The sequence below is a fragment of the Thunnus maccoyii genome, chromosome 8 (genome assembly GCF_910596095.1).
Source record: "Thunnus maccoyii chromosome 8, fThuMac1.1, whole genome shotgun sequence".
In the NCBI taxonomy this organism is placed as follows: Eukaryota; Metazoa; Chordata; class Actinopteri; order Scombriformes; family Scombridae; genus Thunnus; species Thunnus maccoyii.
In genome coordinates this window covers 16,509,071-16,529,466 of record NC_056540.1, presented here as the reverse complement: position 1 = coordinate 16,529,466, position 20,396 = coordinate 16,509,071, and the positions used below count along the sequence as shown (strand labels likewise).

The 20,396-nt window shown below is 41.5% G+C and overlaps 2 protein-coding genes across 10 annotated transcripts in view; both read right to left on the bottom strand.

Moving 5' to 3' along the window:
• LOC121902499 (protocadherin alpha-C2-like) overlaps positions 1-20,396 on the bottom strand; it is a 90,886-nt gene that overhangs the window by 39,948 nt on the left and 30,542 nt on the right. Inside the window, exon 1 of one of the 9 annotated variants that reach the window (XM_042419828.1) lies at positions 14,151-16,601. The exons of 5 other annotated variants lie outside the window; for them this stretch is intronic. In XM_042419828.1, the coding sequence (XP_042275762.1) occupies positions 14,151-16,526 (2,376 nt within the window). In that variant the 5' untranslated portion in view covers positions 16,527-16,601. Of the gene's footprint in view, positions 1-514; positions 3,065-3,970; positions 6,350-10,744; positions 13,245-14,150; positions 16,602-20,396 lie in introns of those variants that run through there. 3 more of the 9 variants (XM_042419825.1, XM_042419826.1, XM_042419829.1) reach the window with 3 other exon arrangements.
• On the bottom strand, positions 17,570-20,056 carry LOC121902218 (protocadherin alpha-8-like). The gene has a single exon (XM_042419477.1). It carries the CDS (start codon positions 20,033-20,035, stop codon positions 17,570-17,572), a length of 2,466 nt encoding a protein of 821 aa, XP_042275411.1. The 5' UTR covers positions 20,036-20,056.

Sequence of the window (20,396 nt, the reverse complement as noted above, 5' to 3'; positions counted from 1 at the left end):
TCTGTGTTACCAAAATAAAGAAAACACACTAAACACGCTAAAAAGGGATTTGTAGTCTGCAATTAAAGTTTAAATCATGTAAAAGCGAGGCAGTCTTTGTTATTGCACACAAAAACACCATTCGGAGTCAGCACCATGGACAGCGTCCTCAGTAGACAGCAATATGTAACACTGATCTCTCTTGACCGATGACTTCTCTGCTCAACATACTCTTAGGTAACAGTTTTGAAGAGAATCCCACCTAAATATTCCGACATCAAGTGTCAGACTACGGCATTTATGGGAAAATATTACGGCTAAATGATGTTTTATGTTAGTATCCCTAAAAGTAGAACTTTGTATCACGGGGCTTTAAGTATTGTACCAAAATACAATATAATCTACAAAAGGGCGACAAAAGTTGAAAATGCCCCGAAACTAAAAATCATGACGATGACCTACACATCTTTCAAAAATAGAATGACACAATCATCAGAAAGAACCCAAATATATTCTTGGGTGACAAACAACTCACCTTTTCTTTATTAGGTAAAGTCTGAGTCCTGGTAAAAGTGTCTCCTCCATTAATACTGATCAGCTCTGCATCTACAGGCGGAAACGGCGCGGGGAAAACCACCATGTCACTCTTGAGTGTGTCTGAGCTGAAACACACGTCATACTGCTGAGTAGCTTTAGAGTAAGACCAACTCCCGTCAGGGTGGGTGGTGATCATTGGGGCGCCGTACCTGCCGAAACTGCCGTCTGTCCTGTGACATTTGACAGCTATTAAACTAATGAGGCTCAGCAGAAAGATCGCTGACACCGACACAATGGCAATCAGCAGATACAGGTTTAAATCAGAGAAGCTCTCCTCCTTCACAGGCACATGTCTGAACTGAGTCTGGATGTCAGCTGTGCTTTCAACCACCACCACATCAATAGACACAGTAGCTGACAGGGAGGATTCTCCGTTATCAGAAACCAACACCACCAAGGGGTGAGTTTTCAGGTCATTGTCACTCATTCTCCTCTTAGTCCTGATCTCCCCGGTGCTGGTTCCGATCCGGAAGAGGTTGTTTCCTTTGGGCTCAGACAGGTGATAAGAAAGCAGCGCATTGTATCCAGAGTCTGCGTCTACAGCCCTGATCTTTGCCACAAAGTAGCCCGCTTCAGCAGAATAGGGGATGCTCTCACTGTTAACGGAGCCGTGCTCAGAATAGGGCGCCAGAATAGCAGGACTGTTGTCATTCTCATCCAGAATAACAACATTCACAGTCACGTTGCTGCTGAGCGGAGGAACACCAGAGTCTGTGGCCTGAACTTTAAACTGAAACGTTTTTAACTCCTCATAGTTAAAAGATTGCAAAGTGATTATATCTCCAGTCTCTGAGTTGATGTTTACAACTGAAGTTATTGGAATACTCTTTGAATCACCCAACAATGAATAGGTTACTCTCGCGTTTTCATTTACATCAGGATCGACTGCAGTTATTGTATAGATACTAGCTCCAACTGGACTGTTTTCTTTTACATAAATATGAATCACGGGTTCAGGGAACCGAGGCGCGTTGTCATTGACATCAAAAACATGAACAGTAATGACGCTGGTGCTGGATAGAGGCGGAGTCCCTTCATCAGTCGCTGTAATCGTGACATTGTAAAAAGAGCATCCTTCCCTGTCTAGAGGTCCATCCACAACTAATGAGTAATAATTTTTATAATTAGAATTGAGCTTAAATGGTGCAGAACCAATCAGTTTACAGTGAGTCTGTCCGTTTTTTCCTCCATCTTTATCAGTCACTGTCACTAAAGCGACGACGCTTCCTATCTCAGCATCTTCTTTAACGGGGTTCGTGAGTGACGTCACTACAATTTCTGGGGCATTGTCGTTCACATCGACTACCTCCACCAGAAGCTTTCCATTTGCTCTCCTCGGAGATAAACCATTATCAGTTGCTTGAACATGAATTTCATATGCTGACTGTGCCTCATAATCCAAATGACCCTTTATTGTGATTTCACCAGTTTCTGCATTAATAAAAAACACATCTGACGGACTGAAGTTTGCACGCTTCACAAAAGAGTAAGTGAGCCTCCCGTTGTCTCCTTCGTCTAAATCTGTGGCACTTAGTTGAATTACTAAGGATCCAGATGGTGCATTTTCATTTACACGTGCCTTATAAAGTGTTTCACTGAATGATGGCGTGTTATCGTTGACATCCAGAACATTTACATGTATTTGTAAAGTGCCAGTTTTAGGAGGTTTTCCTCCATCTACAGCGGTCAGTGTTAGTTTAATAACGGCTTGTTTTTCTCGATCTAAAGCTTTCAGCAGCACCAATTCAGCAGACACACTATGTTCCCCACCGTTCTGTACATCTAGGGAAAAATATTCATTTGGACTCAGCCTGTAAGTCTTTACTGAATTGCTTCCCGTATCTGCATCAAGAGCCAGGGGAAGCAAGAAATGCTCGCCTGTAGGTGATAATTCAGATATGTTAAGTGAATGTGACCTCTCGACGAAGTTAGGTGCGTTGTCATTCAAATCAGTAACTACCACCTCAATACGGTGGAGTACCATAGGATTACTCAGTATGGCCTCGAAGTTTAATGTACATTTTATCGTGTTTGGACAAAGCCCCTCGCGGTCTATTCGCTCATCAACATAAAGATCCCCCGTTTTAAAATTGGCCTCGAAATATTTCTTACTGTACCCAGACACGATATTTAGTTTCCTCGTTTTCAGGTCCCGAGCATTGACATTTAAATCCTTCGCGAGATTCCCGACCACAGTCCCTTTGTCCACCTCCTCGGAAACCGAGTAGGATATCTGAGCAGCACACCAGTCACATAAAAACACAACAAACAGCCAGCAGAGAGTCCGATTATTCCGTCCACTGCCCATCGCTGCCTTCAAAGAATCTGACGCGAGAAAAAATTATATTCATCCATAAAACGCCACTCGATCTGCCAGCATTTGTAATCCCATCCACTTCAGTCCTCTCCTTTTCATCGCCGTTCGTGTTTCTCTCACAAAGCACTCGCAGTCAGCTGCTGACGCTACACAAGGAAAGGGAGGAGACTGAAAACACCGAGCTCACAAAAACATGTGGTCAATAGCGACCCCACGCGTTAAATCTGAGATATGAACACACTTTCAGAAAAAAATGAGGGTAGTCCATGTCACATAGCACAACACCTGAGAAATACTGTGCCTTTTAAGATTTAAGAACGCAACTAAAAGTTTCATTTGTCCAGTTGTGTAAAGAGGAGAAATTAAGCTCAACAGTTCAAGCTTAATGGTGGAAATGACAGTCTGACGTTAATCTAATACATCTAAAAAATAAGACTTGTTTCATACTATATAATGAATTCAAATGCACGGACACTATTTTCCCAATAGTTAAGTTGTCACAAACGTCAACGAACTACCATTTAAAAACAAGTTCAGGAAGTAATAAACCATTGGCTATTAATCGATATCACTGGCGAAAACAAACATGTACCAAGAAGTTATGAATTGACAGACTAAGTATTTAAAAAAAAAGAGTGATGGCAAAATTCAAATCTGTCACGACAGAAGTTTTGGATTGTGAGTACAAGTGGACGAAGAAGACACCAGAGTGGTTTCAGCACCACAGAAAGCGCCTTATACTCAGTTGCAGGATATTCACACTTTCCACCCCTCAATAAGTTCCTACAGACCTGGTGTTTAATCACTTTGAATGCAAATGCATTTCTGTGTATTGGATTTTAATAAATGATATGTTCTTTAATGAGAATTCCTTATGTATGCAAATGTCTCCCATATTTGTGTGTGCATTAACCTGAAAGCAACAGAGACCATTTCGCGACAGACAGCAGGCCGGTTTACGATCAAAGATAATTACTAGCAGAAGGAGTTGCATATAAAAAACATGGTGACAGAAGAAGCTGCTTTTAATGGGCTTTTCACTCCTTAAACTTGAGTGAAAGAATGCAAACAACTCACCTTTTCTTTGCTGGGTAAAGTCTGAGTTCTGGTAAAAGTGTCCCCTCCGTTAATACTGATCAGCTCCGCATCTACAGGTGGAAACTGCGCGGGGAAAACCACCATGTCACTCTTGAGTGTGTCTGAGCTGAAACACACGTCATACTGCTGAGTAGCTTTAGAGTAAGACCAACTCCCGTCAGGGTGGGTGGTGATCATTGGGGCGCCGTACCTACTGAAACTGCCGTCTGTCCTGTGGCATTTGACAGCTATTAAACTGATGAGGCTTAGCAGAAAGATCGCTGACACCGACACAATGGCGATCAGCAGATACAGGTTTAAATCAGAGAAGCTCTCCTCCTTCACAGGCACATGTCTAAACGGAGTCTGGATGTCAGCTGTACTTTCAACCACCACCACATCAATAGACACAGTAGCTGACAGGGCGGGTTCTCCGTTATCAGAAACCAGCACCACCAAGGGGTGAGTTTTCAGGTCATTGTCACTCATTCTCCTCTTAGTCCTGATTTCCCCCGTGCTAGTTCCGATCCGGAAGAGGTTGTTTCCTTTGGGCTCAGACAGGTGATAAGAAAGCAGTGCGTTGTATCCAGAGTCTGCGTCTACAGCCCTGATCTTTGCCACGAAGTAGCCCGCTTCAGCAGAATAGGGGATGCTCTCACTGTTAACGGAGCCGTGCTCAGAATAGGGCGCCAGAATAGCAGGACTATTGTCATTCTCATCCAGAATAAAAACGTTCACAGTCGTGTTGCTGCTGAGCGGAGGAACACCAGAGTCTGTGGCCTGAACTTTAAACTGAAACGTTTTCAACTCTTCAAAGTTAAAAGACTGCAGGCTGACTATTTCTCCAGTCTCGGAGTTAATGTTTAAAACTGATGAAATCGGAATATTTCTTGGATAACTGTCTAACAATGTATAAGTCAGTTTGGCATTGCTGTCCAAATCAGGATCAAAAGCATTTATTGTATAAATGACGGAGCCTGTCGGATTGTTTTCTTTCACATAAACATTGATCACAGGCTCTATAAAACGAGGTGCGTTGTCATTGACATCAGAAACATGAACAGTAATGACCCTGACACTTGACAGAGGCGGACTTCCTTCATCTGTGGCTGTAATGGTGACATTGTAAAGAGAAATGTTTTCTCTGTCCAGCGGTCCGTCTACTACTAAAGAATAGTCGTTTTTGTAGTTTGACTTCAGTTTAAATGGAACAGACCCCATTACTTTACAGTTGGTTACACCATTGTTTCCTCCATCTTTATCACTCACTGTAACCAAAGCAACGATTGTTCCCAATTCTGCATCTTCTTTCACTGGGGTCATCAGTGACGTCACAGATATTTCAGGGGCATTGTCATTCACATCAATTATCTCTATCAGCAGTTTAGCATGAGCACTACGAGGAACAGGACCTTGATCCATTGCTTGAACTCTCACCTCATAAGCAGGCGTTTTTTCATAGTCTAAATTACCCTTCACAGTGATTTCTCCAGTTTCTGAATTTAGATCAAAAATATTTGATAGATCAGTGTTTCCTCGTTTGACCAAGGAATACAGGATCTTACTGTTCATGCCCTCGTCTAAATCAGTTGCATTTAACTTTATTACTACTGTTCCGTGTGCAGTATTTTCACTGACGTGGACTTTATAAAGTGATTTACTGAAAATTGGTGTATTATCATTTGCATCTATAACATTTACACGTATCTGCAATGTACCCGACCTAGCAGGTTTTCCTCCATCTACAGCGGTCAGAAGAAGTGTGATCACCGACTGTTTCTCTCGATCTAAAGCTTTCTGCAACACTAGCTCAGCAGACACACCGTGCTCACCACCGCTCTGCACATCAAGCGAGAAGTGTTCATTTTGGCTCAGCTTATATGTCTTAACTGAGTTGCTGCCTATGTCTGCATCCTCTGCTATTGGGAGAAGATATCTCTCTCCCGGTGTCGTTGATTCGGAGATGTTTAACGAATGGGGTTGTTCCATGAATTCTGGCGAGTTATCGTTTACATCTAAAACACTGACCTCAATGCGGTGCACATTCATTGGATTGCTTAAAACTGCCTGTATTCTTAGGGAGCATTGCGCCGTGTTCGGACAAAGCTTCTCTCTGTCTATCCTCTCGTCAACAAAGAGGTTCCCGGTCCGCAAATTCACGTCAAAATATTTCTCATTGTAACTCGAAACAATACGTAGATCCCTTGTCTCTAGCTCCTGTACATTGAGGTTTAAATCCTTTGCGATATTCCCCACTACGGTGCCTTTGTTCACCTCCTCGGAAATGGAGTAAGATAATTGCGAAGCTGACCAGTCACAAAGACAAAGAAACAAAATACAGTGAATCCAGACGTATTCACTGTGTCGTCGAACACTCATGGTTGTAAAATAAACAGTGAATCCCGCTAAACATGTATCTCCAGTTTATGCATATATCCGTCATAAACACGATTCTCCAGCAGCAGCAACCGTCCTCGCCACAGTACAATCCCAGTGATTCTGTAAACTGATGGCCAATGACGGTTTTAGGTTCTCCGTGCAGGGAGGAGTTAGAAAACAGTGTAATAAACATATCTATGGTCTCCAGCGACATCTTGTGGTAAATGACAGATAAGTCAATATAAATGTAGGTAAAAGTGTAGTATATTATATTATGTTGTATTTAAATTGTTAGTACATGAATTAGCTTCAGTGTGTGCAAATAAAATCAATGTATTTTTCAGTCTCATATGGAATTCGATATTTTATATGTTCATATTTAACTGTCAATTTTGAGGTGTAAATATGATCACTGAAGGAGCCATCCGACGCTACAATGAAGTTCAGGGATCCAGAAAAAGGCCAACTTTATTTTATTAATCAAACTTGTAAAACTAATAATTATTTAATAAATTACTCGATTAATCAACCAACTATTGAAAGAAAATGCAAATATAATACAGTGAAACAATCTTTCTGTGAAGAAAACGTGGATGGTTTAACAATAGAAGGTTGCAGAAACTTCAAAGGTTGGAAAGGAGGATCAAAAGGTTGCATGTAGACTAATTTCAGTACCATGGAGAGCGTTGCACATGCAGTCCACACTGCTTTGAGTCTATCAATAATACTATGCGTGTTTTTGAGCAGACACTATCAACTATGGGTGAGGAGCTAGCTGCTGAATTTAATTACCATTGGTCATTAAATGAATCAATAGAAAATTAAACCACAGTATGTGAATACCGGATATTGTTGCTATGACAACTGGAAAGCGATGAATGTTATTTCCGATGCTTTTTAAAGGTTCTTCTTACTGTGTATGCACAGTTACACTGAAATATTTTGGTAAAACGTCAATCATGACAATCAATAATTATATTTTAGTTGCAACATTGTTGTAAACTTAAATAATTTAATGCAAACTTAAGAACACATACCTTTTCTTTACTGGGTAAAGTCTGAGTCCTGGTAAAAGTGTCTCCTCCGTTAATACTGATAAGCTCCGCATCTACAGGCGGAAACTGCGCGGGGAAAACCACCATGTCACTCTTGAGTGTGTCTGAGCTGAAACACACGTCATATTGCTGAGTAGCTTTAGAGTAAGACCAGCTCCCGTCAGGGTGGGTGGTAATCATCGGGGCGCCGTACCTGCCGAAACTGCCGTCTGTCCTGTGACATTTGACAGCTATTAAACTGATGAGGCTCAGCAGAAAGATCGCTGACACCGACACAATGGCGATCAGCAGATACAGGTTTAAATCAGAGAAGCTCTCCTCCTTCACAGGCACATGTCTGAATTGAGTCTGGATGTCAGCTGTGCTTTCAACCACCACCACATCAATAGACACAGTAGCTGACAGGGAGGGTTCTCCGTTATCAGAAACCAACACCACCAAGGGGTGGGTTTTCAGGTCATTGTCACTCATTCTCCTCTTAGTCCTGATTTCCCCGGTGCTGGTTCCGATCCGGAAGAGGTTGTTTCCTTTGGGCTCAGACAGGTGATAAGAAAGCAGCGCATTGTATCCAGAGTCTGCGTCTACAGCCCTGATCTTTGCCACAAAGTAGCCCGCTTCAGCAGAATAGGGGATGCTCTCACTGTTAATAGAGCCGTGCTCAGAATAGGGCGCCAGAATAGCAGGACTATTGTCATTCTCATCCAGAATAAAAACGTTCACAGTCACGTTGCTGCTGAGCGGAGGAACACCAGAGTCTGTGGCCTGAACTTTAAACTGAAACGTTTTCAACTCCTCGAAATTAAAGGCCTGCAAACTGACTATTTCTCCAGTCTCAGAGTTTATGTTTAAAACTGATGAAATCGGAATATTTCTTGGATAACTGTCTAACAACGTATAAGTCAGTTTTGCATTACTGTCCAAATCAGGATCATAAGCTTTTATTGTATAAATGACGGAGCCTGTCGGATTGTTTTCTTTCACATAAACATTAATTACAGGCTCCATAAAACGAGGTGCGTTGTCATTGACATCAGAAACATGAACAGTAATGACCCTGACACTGGACAGAGGCGGACTTCCTTCATCTGTGGCTGTAATGGTGACATTATAAAGAGAAATGTCTTCTCTGTCCAGCGGTCCGTCTACTACTAATGAATAGTCATTTTTGTAGTTTGACTTCAGTTTAAATGGAACAGACCCCATTACTTTACAGTTGGTTACACCATTGTTTCCTCCATCTTTATCACTCACTGTAACCAAAGCAACGATTGTTCCCAATTCTGCGTCTTCTTTTACTGGGGTCATCAGTGACGTCACAGATATTTCAGGGGCATTGTCATTCACATCAATTATCTCTATCAGCAGTTTAGCATGAGCACTACGAGGGTAATGGCCTTGATCAATTGCTTGAACTCTCACTTCATAAGCAGGCGTTTCTTCATAGTCTAAATTACCCTTCACAGTGATTTCTCCAGTTTCTGAATTTAGATCAAAAATATTTGATAGATCAGTGTTTCCTCGTTTGACCAAAGAATACAGAATCTTACTGTTCATGCCCTCGTCTAAATCAGTTGCATTTAACTTTATTACCACTGCTCCGTGTGCAGTATTTTCACTCACACGCACTTTATAAAGCATTTTACTAAAAGTTGGTGCGTTATCATTCGTATCCATTACATTTACGCGTATCTGCAATGTACCCGACCTAGCAGGTTTTCCTCCATCTACGGCGGTCAGAAGAAGTGTGATCACTGACTGTTTCTCTCGATCTAAAGCTTTCTGCAACACTAACTCAGCAGACACACCGTGCTCTCCACCGCTCTGCACATCAAGCGAGAAGTGTTCATTTTGGCTCAGCTTATATGTCTTAACTGAGTTACTTCCTATGTCTGCATCTACTGCTACTGGGAGAAGATAGCTCTCTCCCGCTGACAGAGATTCGGAGATGTTTAACGAATAGGACTGTTCAATGAATTCAGGCGCGTTATCGTTTATATCTAAAACACTGACCTCAATGCGGTGCACATTCATTGGATTGCTTAAAACTGCTTGTATTCTTAGGGAGCATTGCGCCGTGTTCGGACAAAGCTCTTCTCTGTCTATCCTCTCGTCAACAAAGAGGTTCCCGGTCCGCAAATTCACGTCAAAATATTTCTTACTGTAACTCGAAACAATACGTAGATCTCTGTTCTCTAACTCCTGTACATTGAGGTTTAAATCCTTTGCGATATTCCCCACCACGGTGCCTTTGTTCACCTCCTCGGAAATGGAGTAAGATAATTGCGAGGCAGACCAGTCACAAAGACAAAGAAACAAAATACAGTGAATCCAGACGTATTCCTTCTGTCGCCGAACACTCATGGTTGTAAAATAAACAGTGAATCCCGCTAAACATGTATCTCCAGTTTATGCATATATCCGTCATAAACACGATTCTCCAGCGGCAGCAGCAACCCTCCTCGCCTCAGTACAATCCCAGTGAATCTAATCTGATGGCCAATGACGGTTTTAGCTTCTCCGTGCAGGGAGGAGTTATAAAACATAGTGCAACAATCATATCTATGGTCTCCAGCGACATCTTGTGGTAAATGACATGACATGAGTCAATATAAATGTGGGTAAAAGTGTAGTATATTATGTTTTGTTTAAGTCGTTAGCACATGAATTAGCTTCAGTGTGTGAAAATGAAATCAAAATGTATTTTTCAGTCTCATATGGAGTTTGATATTTTATATGTTCATATTTAACTATGTCAATTTTAGATGTAAATATGATCAGTGAAGGAGCCGTCTGAAGCTGCAATGAAGTTCAGGGATCCAGAAAAAGGCCAACTTTATTTTATTAATCAAACTTATAAACTAATAATTACTTATTCAACTACTCGATCAATCAACTAATTATTGAAAGAAAATGCAAATATAATACAGTGAAAGGATTCTTTGTGGAGAAAATGTAGATGGTTTAACTGCAGCAGGGTGCAGAAAACTTCAAAGGTTGGAAAGGAGAATCAAAAGGTTGCATGTAGCCTCATTTCAGCACCATGGAGAGCGTTGCACATGTAGGCCGCACACTACTTTGAGTCTATCAATACTACTATGCGTATTTTAGAGCACACACTATCAACTATGAGTGAGGAGTTAGCAGCTGAATTTAACCACAATTGGTCATCCAATTAATCTATAGAAATTAAACTACAGTACGTGAATACTGGAAACCGTTGCTATGACAACTGGAAAGCGATTTATGTACAAAAATGGAAATCATGACAATCAGTAATTACAATTTCGTTGCAACATTGTTGTTAACTTGAATCATTTAATGCAAACTTAAGAACACATACCTTTTCTTTAGTGGGCAAAGTCTGAGTCCTGGTAAAAGTGTCTCCTCCATTAATACTGATCAACTCCGCATCTACAGGCGGAAACTGTGCGGGGAAAACCACCATGTCACTCTTGAGTGTGTCTGAGCTGAAACACACGTCATATTGCTGAGTAGCTTTAGAGTAAGACCAGCTCCCGTCAGGGTGGGTGGTAATCATCGGGGCGCCGTACCTGCCGAAACTGCCGTCTGTCCTGTGACATTTGACAGCTATTAAACTGATGAGGCTCAGCAGAAATATCACTGACACCGACACAATGGCGATCAGCAGATACAGGTTTAAATCAGAGAAGCTCTCGTCCTTTACAGGCACATGTCTGAACGGAGTCTGGATGTCAGCTGTGCTTTCAACCACCACCACATCAATAGACACAGTAGCTGACAGTGAGGGTTCTCCGTTGTCAGAAACCAACACCACCAAGGGGTGAGTTTTCAGGTCATTGTCACTCATTCTCCTCTTAGTTCTTACTTCCCCGGTGCTGGTTCCGATCCGGAAGAGGTTGTTTCCTTTGGGCTCAGATAGGTGATAAGAAAGCAGCGCATTGTATCCAGAGTCTGCGTCTACAGCCCTGATCTTTGCCACAAAGTAGCCCGCTTCAGCAGAATAGGGGATGCTCTCGCTGTTAACGGAGTCGTGCTCAGAATAGGGTGCCAGAATAGCAGGACTGTTGTCATTCTCATCCAGAATAAAAACGTTCACAGTCACGTTGCTGCTGAGCGGAGGAACACCAGAGTCTGTGGCCTGAACTTTAAACTGAAACGTTTTTAACTCCTCGAAATTAAAGGCCTGCAAACTGACTATTTCTCCAGTCTCAGAGTTTATATTTAAAACTGTTGAAATCGGAATATTTCTTGGATAACTGTCTAACAATGCATAAGTCAATTTTGCATTACTGTCCAAATCAGGATCAAAAGCATTTATTGTATAAATGACGGAGCCTGTCGGACTGTTTTCTTTCACATAAACATTAATTACAGGCTCCATAAAACGAGGTGCGTTGTCATTGACATCAGAAACATGAACAGTAATGACCCTGACACTTGACAGAGGCGGACTTCCTTCATCTGTGGCTGTAATGGTGACATTATAAAGAGAAGTGTTTTCTCTGTCCAGCGGTCCGTCTACTACTAATGAATAGTCATTTTTGTAGTTGGACTTCAGTTTAAATGGAACAGACCCCATTACCTTACAGTTGGTTACACCATTGTTTCCTCCATCTTTATCACTCACTGTAACCAAAGCAACGATTGTTCCCAATTCTGCGTCTTCTTTTACTGGGGTCATCAGTGACGTCACAGATATTTCAGGGGCATTGTCATTCACATCAGTTATCTCTATCAGCAGTTTAGCATGTGCACTACGAGGAACAGGACCTTGATCCATTGCTTGAACTCTCACTTCATAAGCAGGCGTTTTTTCATAGTCTAAATTACCCTTCACAGTGATTTCTCCAGTTTCTGAATTTAGATCAAAAATATTTGATGGATCAATATTTCCTCGTTTGACCAAGGAATACAGGATCTTACTGTTCATGCCCTCGTCTAAATCAGTTGCGTTTAACTTTATTACCACTGTTCCGTGTGCAGTATTTTCACGTACTTGTACCTTATAAAGCGATTTGCTAAAGGTCGGTATATTGTCATTGACATCTATAACATTTACGCGTATCTGCAGTGTACCCGATTTAGCAGGTTTTCCTCCATCTACAGCGGTCAGAAGAAGTGTGATCACCGACTTTTTCTCTCGATCTAAAGCTTTCTGTAACACTAACTCAGCAGACACACCGTGCTCACCACCGCTCTGCACATCAAGTGAGAAGTGTTCATTTTGGCTCAGCTTGTAGGTCTTAACTGAGTTGCTTCCTATGTCTGCATCTACTGCTACTGGGAGAAGATATCTCTCTCCCGTTAAAGACGATTCGGATATATTCAAGGAATACGCCTTTTCAATGAAAGCAGGTGAATTGTCGTTTATATCTAAAACGTTCACCTCTATGCGGTGTGCCGTCATTGGATTGTTTAAAACAGCTTGTATTTTCAAAGAGCATTTTAACACATTCAGACAAAGCTCCTCTCTGTCTATCCTTTCATCAACAAAGAGGTTCCCGGTCCGCAAATTCACGTCAAAATATTTCTTACTGTAACTCGAAACAATACGTAGATCCCTTGTCTCTAGCTCCTGTACATTGAAGTTTAAATCCTTTGCGATATTCCCCACTACGGTGCCTTTGTTCACCTCCTCGGAAATGGAGTAAGATAATTGCGAAGCTGACCAGTCACAAAGACAAAGAAACAAAACACAGTGAATCCAGACGTATTCACTGTGTCGTCGAACACTCATGGTTGTACAATAAACGCTGAATCCCGCTAAACATATATCTCCAGTTTATGTATATATCCGTCATAAACACGATTCTCCAGCAGCAGCAGCAGCAACCCTCCTCGCCTCAGTACAATCCCAGTGAATCTGTAATCTGATGGCCAATGACGGTTTTAGGTTCTCCGTGCAGGGAGGAGTTATAAAACATAGTGCAACAATCATATCTGTGGTCTCCAGCGACATCTTGTGGTAAATGACAGATAAGTCAATATAAATGTGGGTAAAAGTGTTTTGTTTAAGTCGTTAGCACATGAATTAGCTTCAGTGTGTGAAAATGAAATCAAAATATATTTTTCAGTCTCATGTGGAGTTTGATATTTTATATGTTCATATTTAACTATGTCAATTTTAGATGTAAATATGATCAGTGAAGGAGCCGTCTGAAGCTACAATGAAGTTCAGGGATCCAGAAAAAGGCCAACTTTATTTTATTAATCAAACTTATAAACTAATAATTACTTATTCAACTACTCATCAATCAACCAATTATTGAAAGAAAATGCAAATATAATACAGTGAAACAATCTTTCTGTGAAGAAAACGTGGATGGTTTAACAACAGAAGGTTGCAGAAACTTCAAAGGTTGGAAAGGAGGATCAAAAGGTTGCATGTAGACTCATTTCAGAACCATGGAGAGCGTTGCAAATGCAGGCCGCACACTACTTTGAGTGTATCAATACTACTATGCGTATTTTAGAGCACACACTATCAACTATGGGTGAGGAGCTAGCAGCTGAATTTTATCACAATTGGTCAATCAAGTAATCAATAGTAATTAAATCACAGTACGTGAACACAGGAAATCGTTGCTATGACAACTGGAAAGCGATTTATGTTATTTCCATTGCTTTTTTCAGGTTCTGTTGACTGTGTCTGTATAGTTACACTGAAAGATTTTAGCAAAAATGATAATTATGACAATCAGTAATTACGCTTTAGTTGAAACATTGTTGTAAATTTAATTTAATGCAAACTTAAGAACACATACCTTTTCTTTATTGGGTAATGTCTGAGTCCTGGTAAAAGTGTCTCCTCCGTTAATACTGATCAGCTCCGCATCTACTGGCGGAAACGGCGCGGGGAAAACCACCATGTCACTTTTCAGTGTGTCTGAGCTGAAACACACGTCATATTGCTGAGTAGCTTTAGAGTAAGACCAGCTCCCGTCAGGGTGGGTGGTGATCATTGGAGCACCGTACCTGCTGAAACTGCCGTCTGTCCTGTGACATCTGACAGCTATTAAACTGATGAGGCTCAGCAGAAAGATCGCTGACACCGACACAATGGCGATCAGCAGATACAGGTTTAAATCAGAGAAGCTCTCCTCCTTTGCAGGCACATGTCTGAACTGAGTCTGGATGTCAGCTGTGCTTTCAACCACCACCACATCAACAGACACAGTAGCTGTCAGGGAGGGTTCTCCGTTATCAGAAACCAACACCACCAAGGGGTGAGTTTTCAGGTCATTGTCACTCATTCTCCTCTTAGTCCTGATTTCTCCGGTGCTGGTTCCGATCCGGAAGAGGTTGTTTCCTTTGGGCTCAGACAGGTGATAAGAAAGCAGCGCATTGTATCCAGAGTCTGCATCTACAGCCCTGATTTTTGCCACAAAGTAGCCCGCTTCAGCAGAATACGGGATGCTTTCACTGTTAACGGAGCCGAGCTCAGAATAGGGCGCCAGAATAGCAGGACTGTTGTCATTCTCATCCAGAATAAAAACGTTCACAGTCATATTGCTGCTGAGCGGAGGAACACCAGAGTCTGTGGCCTGAACTTTAAACTGAAACGTTTTTGTCTCCTCATAGTTAAAAGATTGCAGGCTGACAATATCTCCAGTCTCCGAGTTTATATTCACAATAGTTGAAATCGGATAAGTTTTTGGATAATTATCTAACAATGAATAAGTCAATCTAGCATTTTCATGATCATCTGCATCCCGTGCAATTGTTCTTGTGATAATATCTCCCACTTTACTGTTCTCTTTCACGTAAATACTTACACTCGCTTCTGGGAAAAGGGGCGCGTTATCATTAATATCCAGAATTTGTACGGTAATTACAGCAGCGCTAGAAAGAGGAGGAGTACCTTCATCCGTAGCAGTAATAGTTATATTGTAATGGGATACGATCTCTCTGTCAAGGAGACCGTCAACCATCAATGAGTAGTAGTTTTTGTAATTTGATTTTAATGTAAAGGGAACTGAATCTTTAATCTTACACGTCGCAAGACCATTTTGTCCTCCATCTTTATCAGTCACAGTCACTAATGCAACGACTGTTCCAATTTCAGCACTTTCCTTTATTGGACTCATTAGTGAAGTTACAGAGATTTCTGGTGCATTGTCATTGACATCGACAACCTCTACCAACACTTTAGAATAACCACTGCGAGGGGAGGCACCTTGGTCTGTTGCCCGGACTCGTAATTCATATGCATTGCTTTCTTCATAATCCAAATTGGCCTTCACAATGATCTCACCACTCTCAGGAATTACTGTGAATTTTTCAGGGGAGTCCACATTTCCTCTCCTCATTAAAGAATATCTGATGTCTGAATTTGACCCATGGTCTAAGTCGGTTGCATTCAATTTCAATATTGTTTTGCCTATGGGCACATTTTCGCTGACACTTACTTTATAAAGAGACTTGCTAAACGATGGCGTGTTATCATTAACATCTACCACATTCACTAGAATCTGCAAAGTGCCAGATCTCGCAGGTTTTCCTCCGTCTACAGCGGTCAATGTTAGTTTAATAATGGGTTGCTTCTCTCGATCTAAAGCTTTTTGCAACACTAACTCAGCAGACAAAGTCTCTCCTCCGCTACTCACATCTATGGAGAAATGCTCGTTCGGACTTAACTTGTAGGTTTTCACTGAATTACTGCCAGTGTCTGCATCTTGAGCTATTGGGAGAGGGTACCTTTCTCCCGTCGAGGAAGACTCTGAGATGTTAAATACATGAGTTTGCTCGAGAAATGATGGCGCATTATCATTTATGTCAACAACGCTGACCTCAATACGATAAATATTCATAGGATGGTTCAATAGTCCCTCTATATTTAAGGAACACTTGGGTAAATTCGGACAAAGCTCTTCACGGTCTATTCTTTCGTTAACAAACAAAGCTCCCGTTCTTAGATTAGCCTCGAAATATTTCTTACTGTATCCCGATACAATCCGAAATCCCCGTTCTTCCAGTTGCTGTGGTTGAATGTTTAAATCCTTAGCGAGATTCCCCACCACTGTGCCTTTGTCCACCTCCTCGGAAACGGAGTAGGAAATCTGAGCTGCGGACCAGTCAGATAAACAAAGAAGAATGGCGCACAACATCCATTCGGCCCCTCTATACTGCCGGCGAATCATCTTTTTGTTTAGACAAGGGATTCAAGCGAGCAAACGCCACTCATCCATAAAAAAACGGAAAAATATCCAACAGACAACCAAGCTCTCTTCATTTCGGGACCATCTTTCAGGACGAACTGGTTTACTAACCCAACCCCTAAGAAACGTACCGACAGTGGAGGAGGAGTTTTAGGTTATTAATGAACACGATTGAATGTGTGGTCTCGGGCGACATCTTGCGTTCCTTTCATAGACCTAAGCACAATTGATTCTTTGCTAACCACACACCACATGAAATATTGTCTTTTCTTAAAGTATACACTTGTATGAGTGATGACCGGATTCCCGTCAAGCCTTACGCTGAGATTGCAAAAACCAAACAGTAAGAACAGTATATTTAATAGTACAAAATAGTAAGTAATTTGAGTCTAAGTTAATCACAAAAGACGACTGTAACGGACAGAAGGACTGTAATACTTGCATGGCTGTAAAGTAACAAAGTGAATTTAATAAATGAGTTAAAGTCTAGCCTTTGCTTCTGTATTACTAAACATGATATTTAGCAATACACTTCTACCACCAAAATATGAATATAGTATGTTTCATAAAGCAGATGATCATTTAGGGCAGAACTTGTCTGTGGGCACCATAGTTGTCTTTCAGAAAGTATTTTTTCTCCTCCTTATTTTTTACCGACTGATTACATTCATGTTGTGGATCTCTTATGTCTAATTGAAAAATATGCAGAACCATGGCACTATTAATACATGTTTACCATAAGAATGCATTTACTGGGAGTCAAGGATGTGCTGAAGACTGAAAAACAAAGATAAATATCAGCACCATGGAGAGCTCCTTTCCCTTTGAGCAGTATTAAACACTATTAAAATTGTGGACATATGCAATCTACCAGACTTTTTTTCAATGCCAGAAAGTTGATATTAATTTGGTGGAATTAATGATGAAGGGGTTGATATCTGCACCATCTTCAGTTATTTATCAAATCATCTATTGAAAACACCTAGAGATAATAACAGTGACTCAGTCCTTGTGAAGGCATGTGTTTAGCCCTCATGTAAAGCAGCTAAAGTTATATATAAAAGACACAAAATATGCACTGTTTGATAGTGTTCATTCTTTATGCCTCTTACCTTTTCTTTATTAGGTAAAGTCTGAGTCCTGGTAAAAGTGTCTCCTCCATTAATACTGATCAGCTCCGCATCTACAGGTGGAAACGGTGCGGGGAAAACCACCATGTCACTCTTGAGTGTGTCTGAGCTGAAACACACGTCATACTGCTGAGTAGCTTTAGAATAAGACCAGCTCCCGTCAGGGTGGGTGGTGATCATTGGGGCGCCGTACCTGCCGAAACTGCCGTCTGTCCTGTGACATTTGACAGCTATTAAACTGATGAGGCTCAGCAGAAAGATCGCTGACACCGAAACAATGGCGATCAGCAGATACAGGTTTAAATCAGAGAAGCTCTCCTCCTTCACAGGCACATGTCTGAACTGAGTCTGGATGTCAGCTGTGCTTTCAACCACCACCACATCAATAGACACAGTAGCTGACAGGGAGGGTTCTCCGTTATCAGAAACCAACACCACCAGGGGGTGAGTTTTCAGGTCATTGTCACTCATTCTCCTCTTAGTCCTGATTTCCCCGGTGCTGGTTCCGATCCGGAAGAGGTTGTTTCCTTTGGGCTCAGACAGGTGATAAGAAAGCAGCGCATTGTATCCAGAGTCTGCGTCTACAGCCCTGATCTTTGCCACAAAGTAGCCCGCTTCAGCAGAATACGGGATGCTCTCACTGTTGACAGAGCCGTGCTCAGAATAGGGCGCCAGAATAGCAGGACTGTTGTCATTTTCATCCAGAATAAAAACGTTCACAGTCACGTTGCTGCTGAGCGGAGGAACACCAGAGTCTGTGGCCTGAACTTTAAACTGAAATGTTTTCAACTCCTCAAAGTTAAAAGACTGCAGATTGATTATATCCCCAGTCTCTGAGTTTATATTCACCATTGTAGATATTGGCAATGAGTTACTATTACTGTCTAAATATGAATATCTCACCTGACCATTCTGGTCAATGTCAGCATCAAATGCAGACACAGTTTTAATAATTGCCCCCACTTTACCGTTTTCTTTCACGTAAACATTCACCACGGGCTCTAAGAAACGAGGGGAGTTGTCATTTACATCAGATACGTGAACAACAATAACACTAGTATTGGAGAGAGGAGGAGTCCCTTCGTCTGTAGCTGATATGGTGACGTTGTAATGTGAGGTAATTTCTCTGTCAAGAGCCCCGTCAACAACTAAAGAATAATAATTTTTGTAATTTGTCTCTAATTTAAAGGGCACCTGATTTAAGATTGTACATTTCACTTCACCATTTCTACCGCCATCACTGTCTAGAACTGATACAAGTGCAACAGCAGTACCTGCATCAGCGTCCTCCTTTACAGTCTTGAACAGTGACGTCACAGTGATCTCTGGAGCGTTGTCATTTACATCTATTACTTCTACCAGCACTTTGCAGTGAGCAGACATCGGTGGCTGGGCTTTATCGTTTGCTTCTGCACGGATCTCGAAGGCTGTATATTCCTCATAATCGACATTAGCTTTTACCATAATCGCACCCGTTATGGGATCAATGTGAAAAATCTCCAGTATACGATCCTGCCCTTTACTTCTTAAAGAATACACGATCTCACCGTTTGTCCCCTCGTCTGCATCTGTTGCATTTAGTATAATCACAGTTGTCCCGATTGGCGTGTTTTCAAATATACGAGTTTTGTACAAAGGATTACTAAACACTGGAGGGTTATCATTTATGTCTAAAACGTGTATAATGACCTGTGACGTGCCTGATCTCGGTGGAGTCCCTCCGTCTATAGCTGTCACGGTGAGATGTATCACAGGCTGTTTCTCTCTATCCAGCGTTTTTTGTAAGACTAATTCAGCAGACACGCTGTCTCCTCCTTTAGTTGTAGCGAGAGAAAAATAATCGTTTGGTGTTAATTTAAACACATTCACCGTATTCTTACCTACATCTGCATCAATAGCTTCGGACAAAGCGAATTTCATGCCAGGCAGCGTATTCTCTGCTATGTCTACAATTTGAGACTTTTCCGTGAATAAGGGGTCGTTGTCATTAACATCTAGTATATTTATTTCTAAGCGATACAGCTTCAATGGATTGTTTATCACGGCCTCTACACTGACTGTACATTTTGGTGCCTTCGCACAGAGCTCCTCTCTGTCTATTCTCTCGTTAACGTAAAGACCACCAGTCTTTACATTTACTTCGAAATATTTTCTTTTTGATCCAGTAACAATCTGAAACATACGGGACTCCAAATCCTGGAGACTGAGGTTGAGATCCTTAGCGATATTTCCAACAGAAGTCCCCGGATTCACTTCCTCTAACACGGAATAGGAGAGGTGCCCAGACACCGCTTCCCAGCAACACTCCAGTAACACAAGCACCAAATATGAAACAATAGAAGTCCTCATTGGTACAGGCATAATTCCATAAGGATGTTTAAAAACAGATCCAATGCAATGAAACCCCGTCACGAATTTCACAGGTATCGAAAAATACAACTTTGGACTGCGTCAAATATTGTACTCATGGATAAAATAGATCTGCCATCGGTGCTTCCGTTCTCTCTTTGTGACAAAGCCCGGAGAAGCCAAATCGTCTTCTAAAACTGGGAGGAGCGTGAAACTACCACACAAAAACACTCAGTGTTACGGTCTATAGTGTCACCACGCGGAGATCTTCCATAACTGCATTAATATATATTATATGGGAAAGCAGGCGATATTTCCAAGAGAGGCTGAGTATTTCCACACATTTTTATCTGCTGGTTAAAATTGGAGTGAA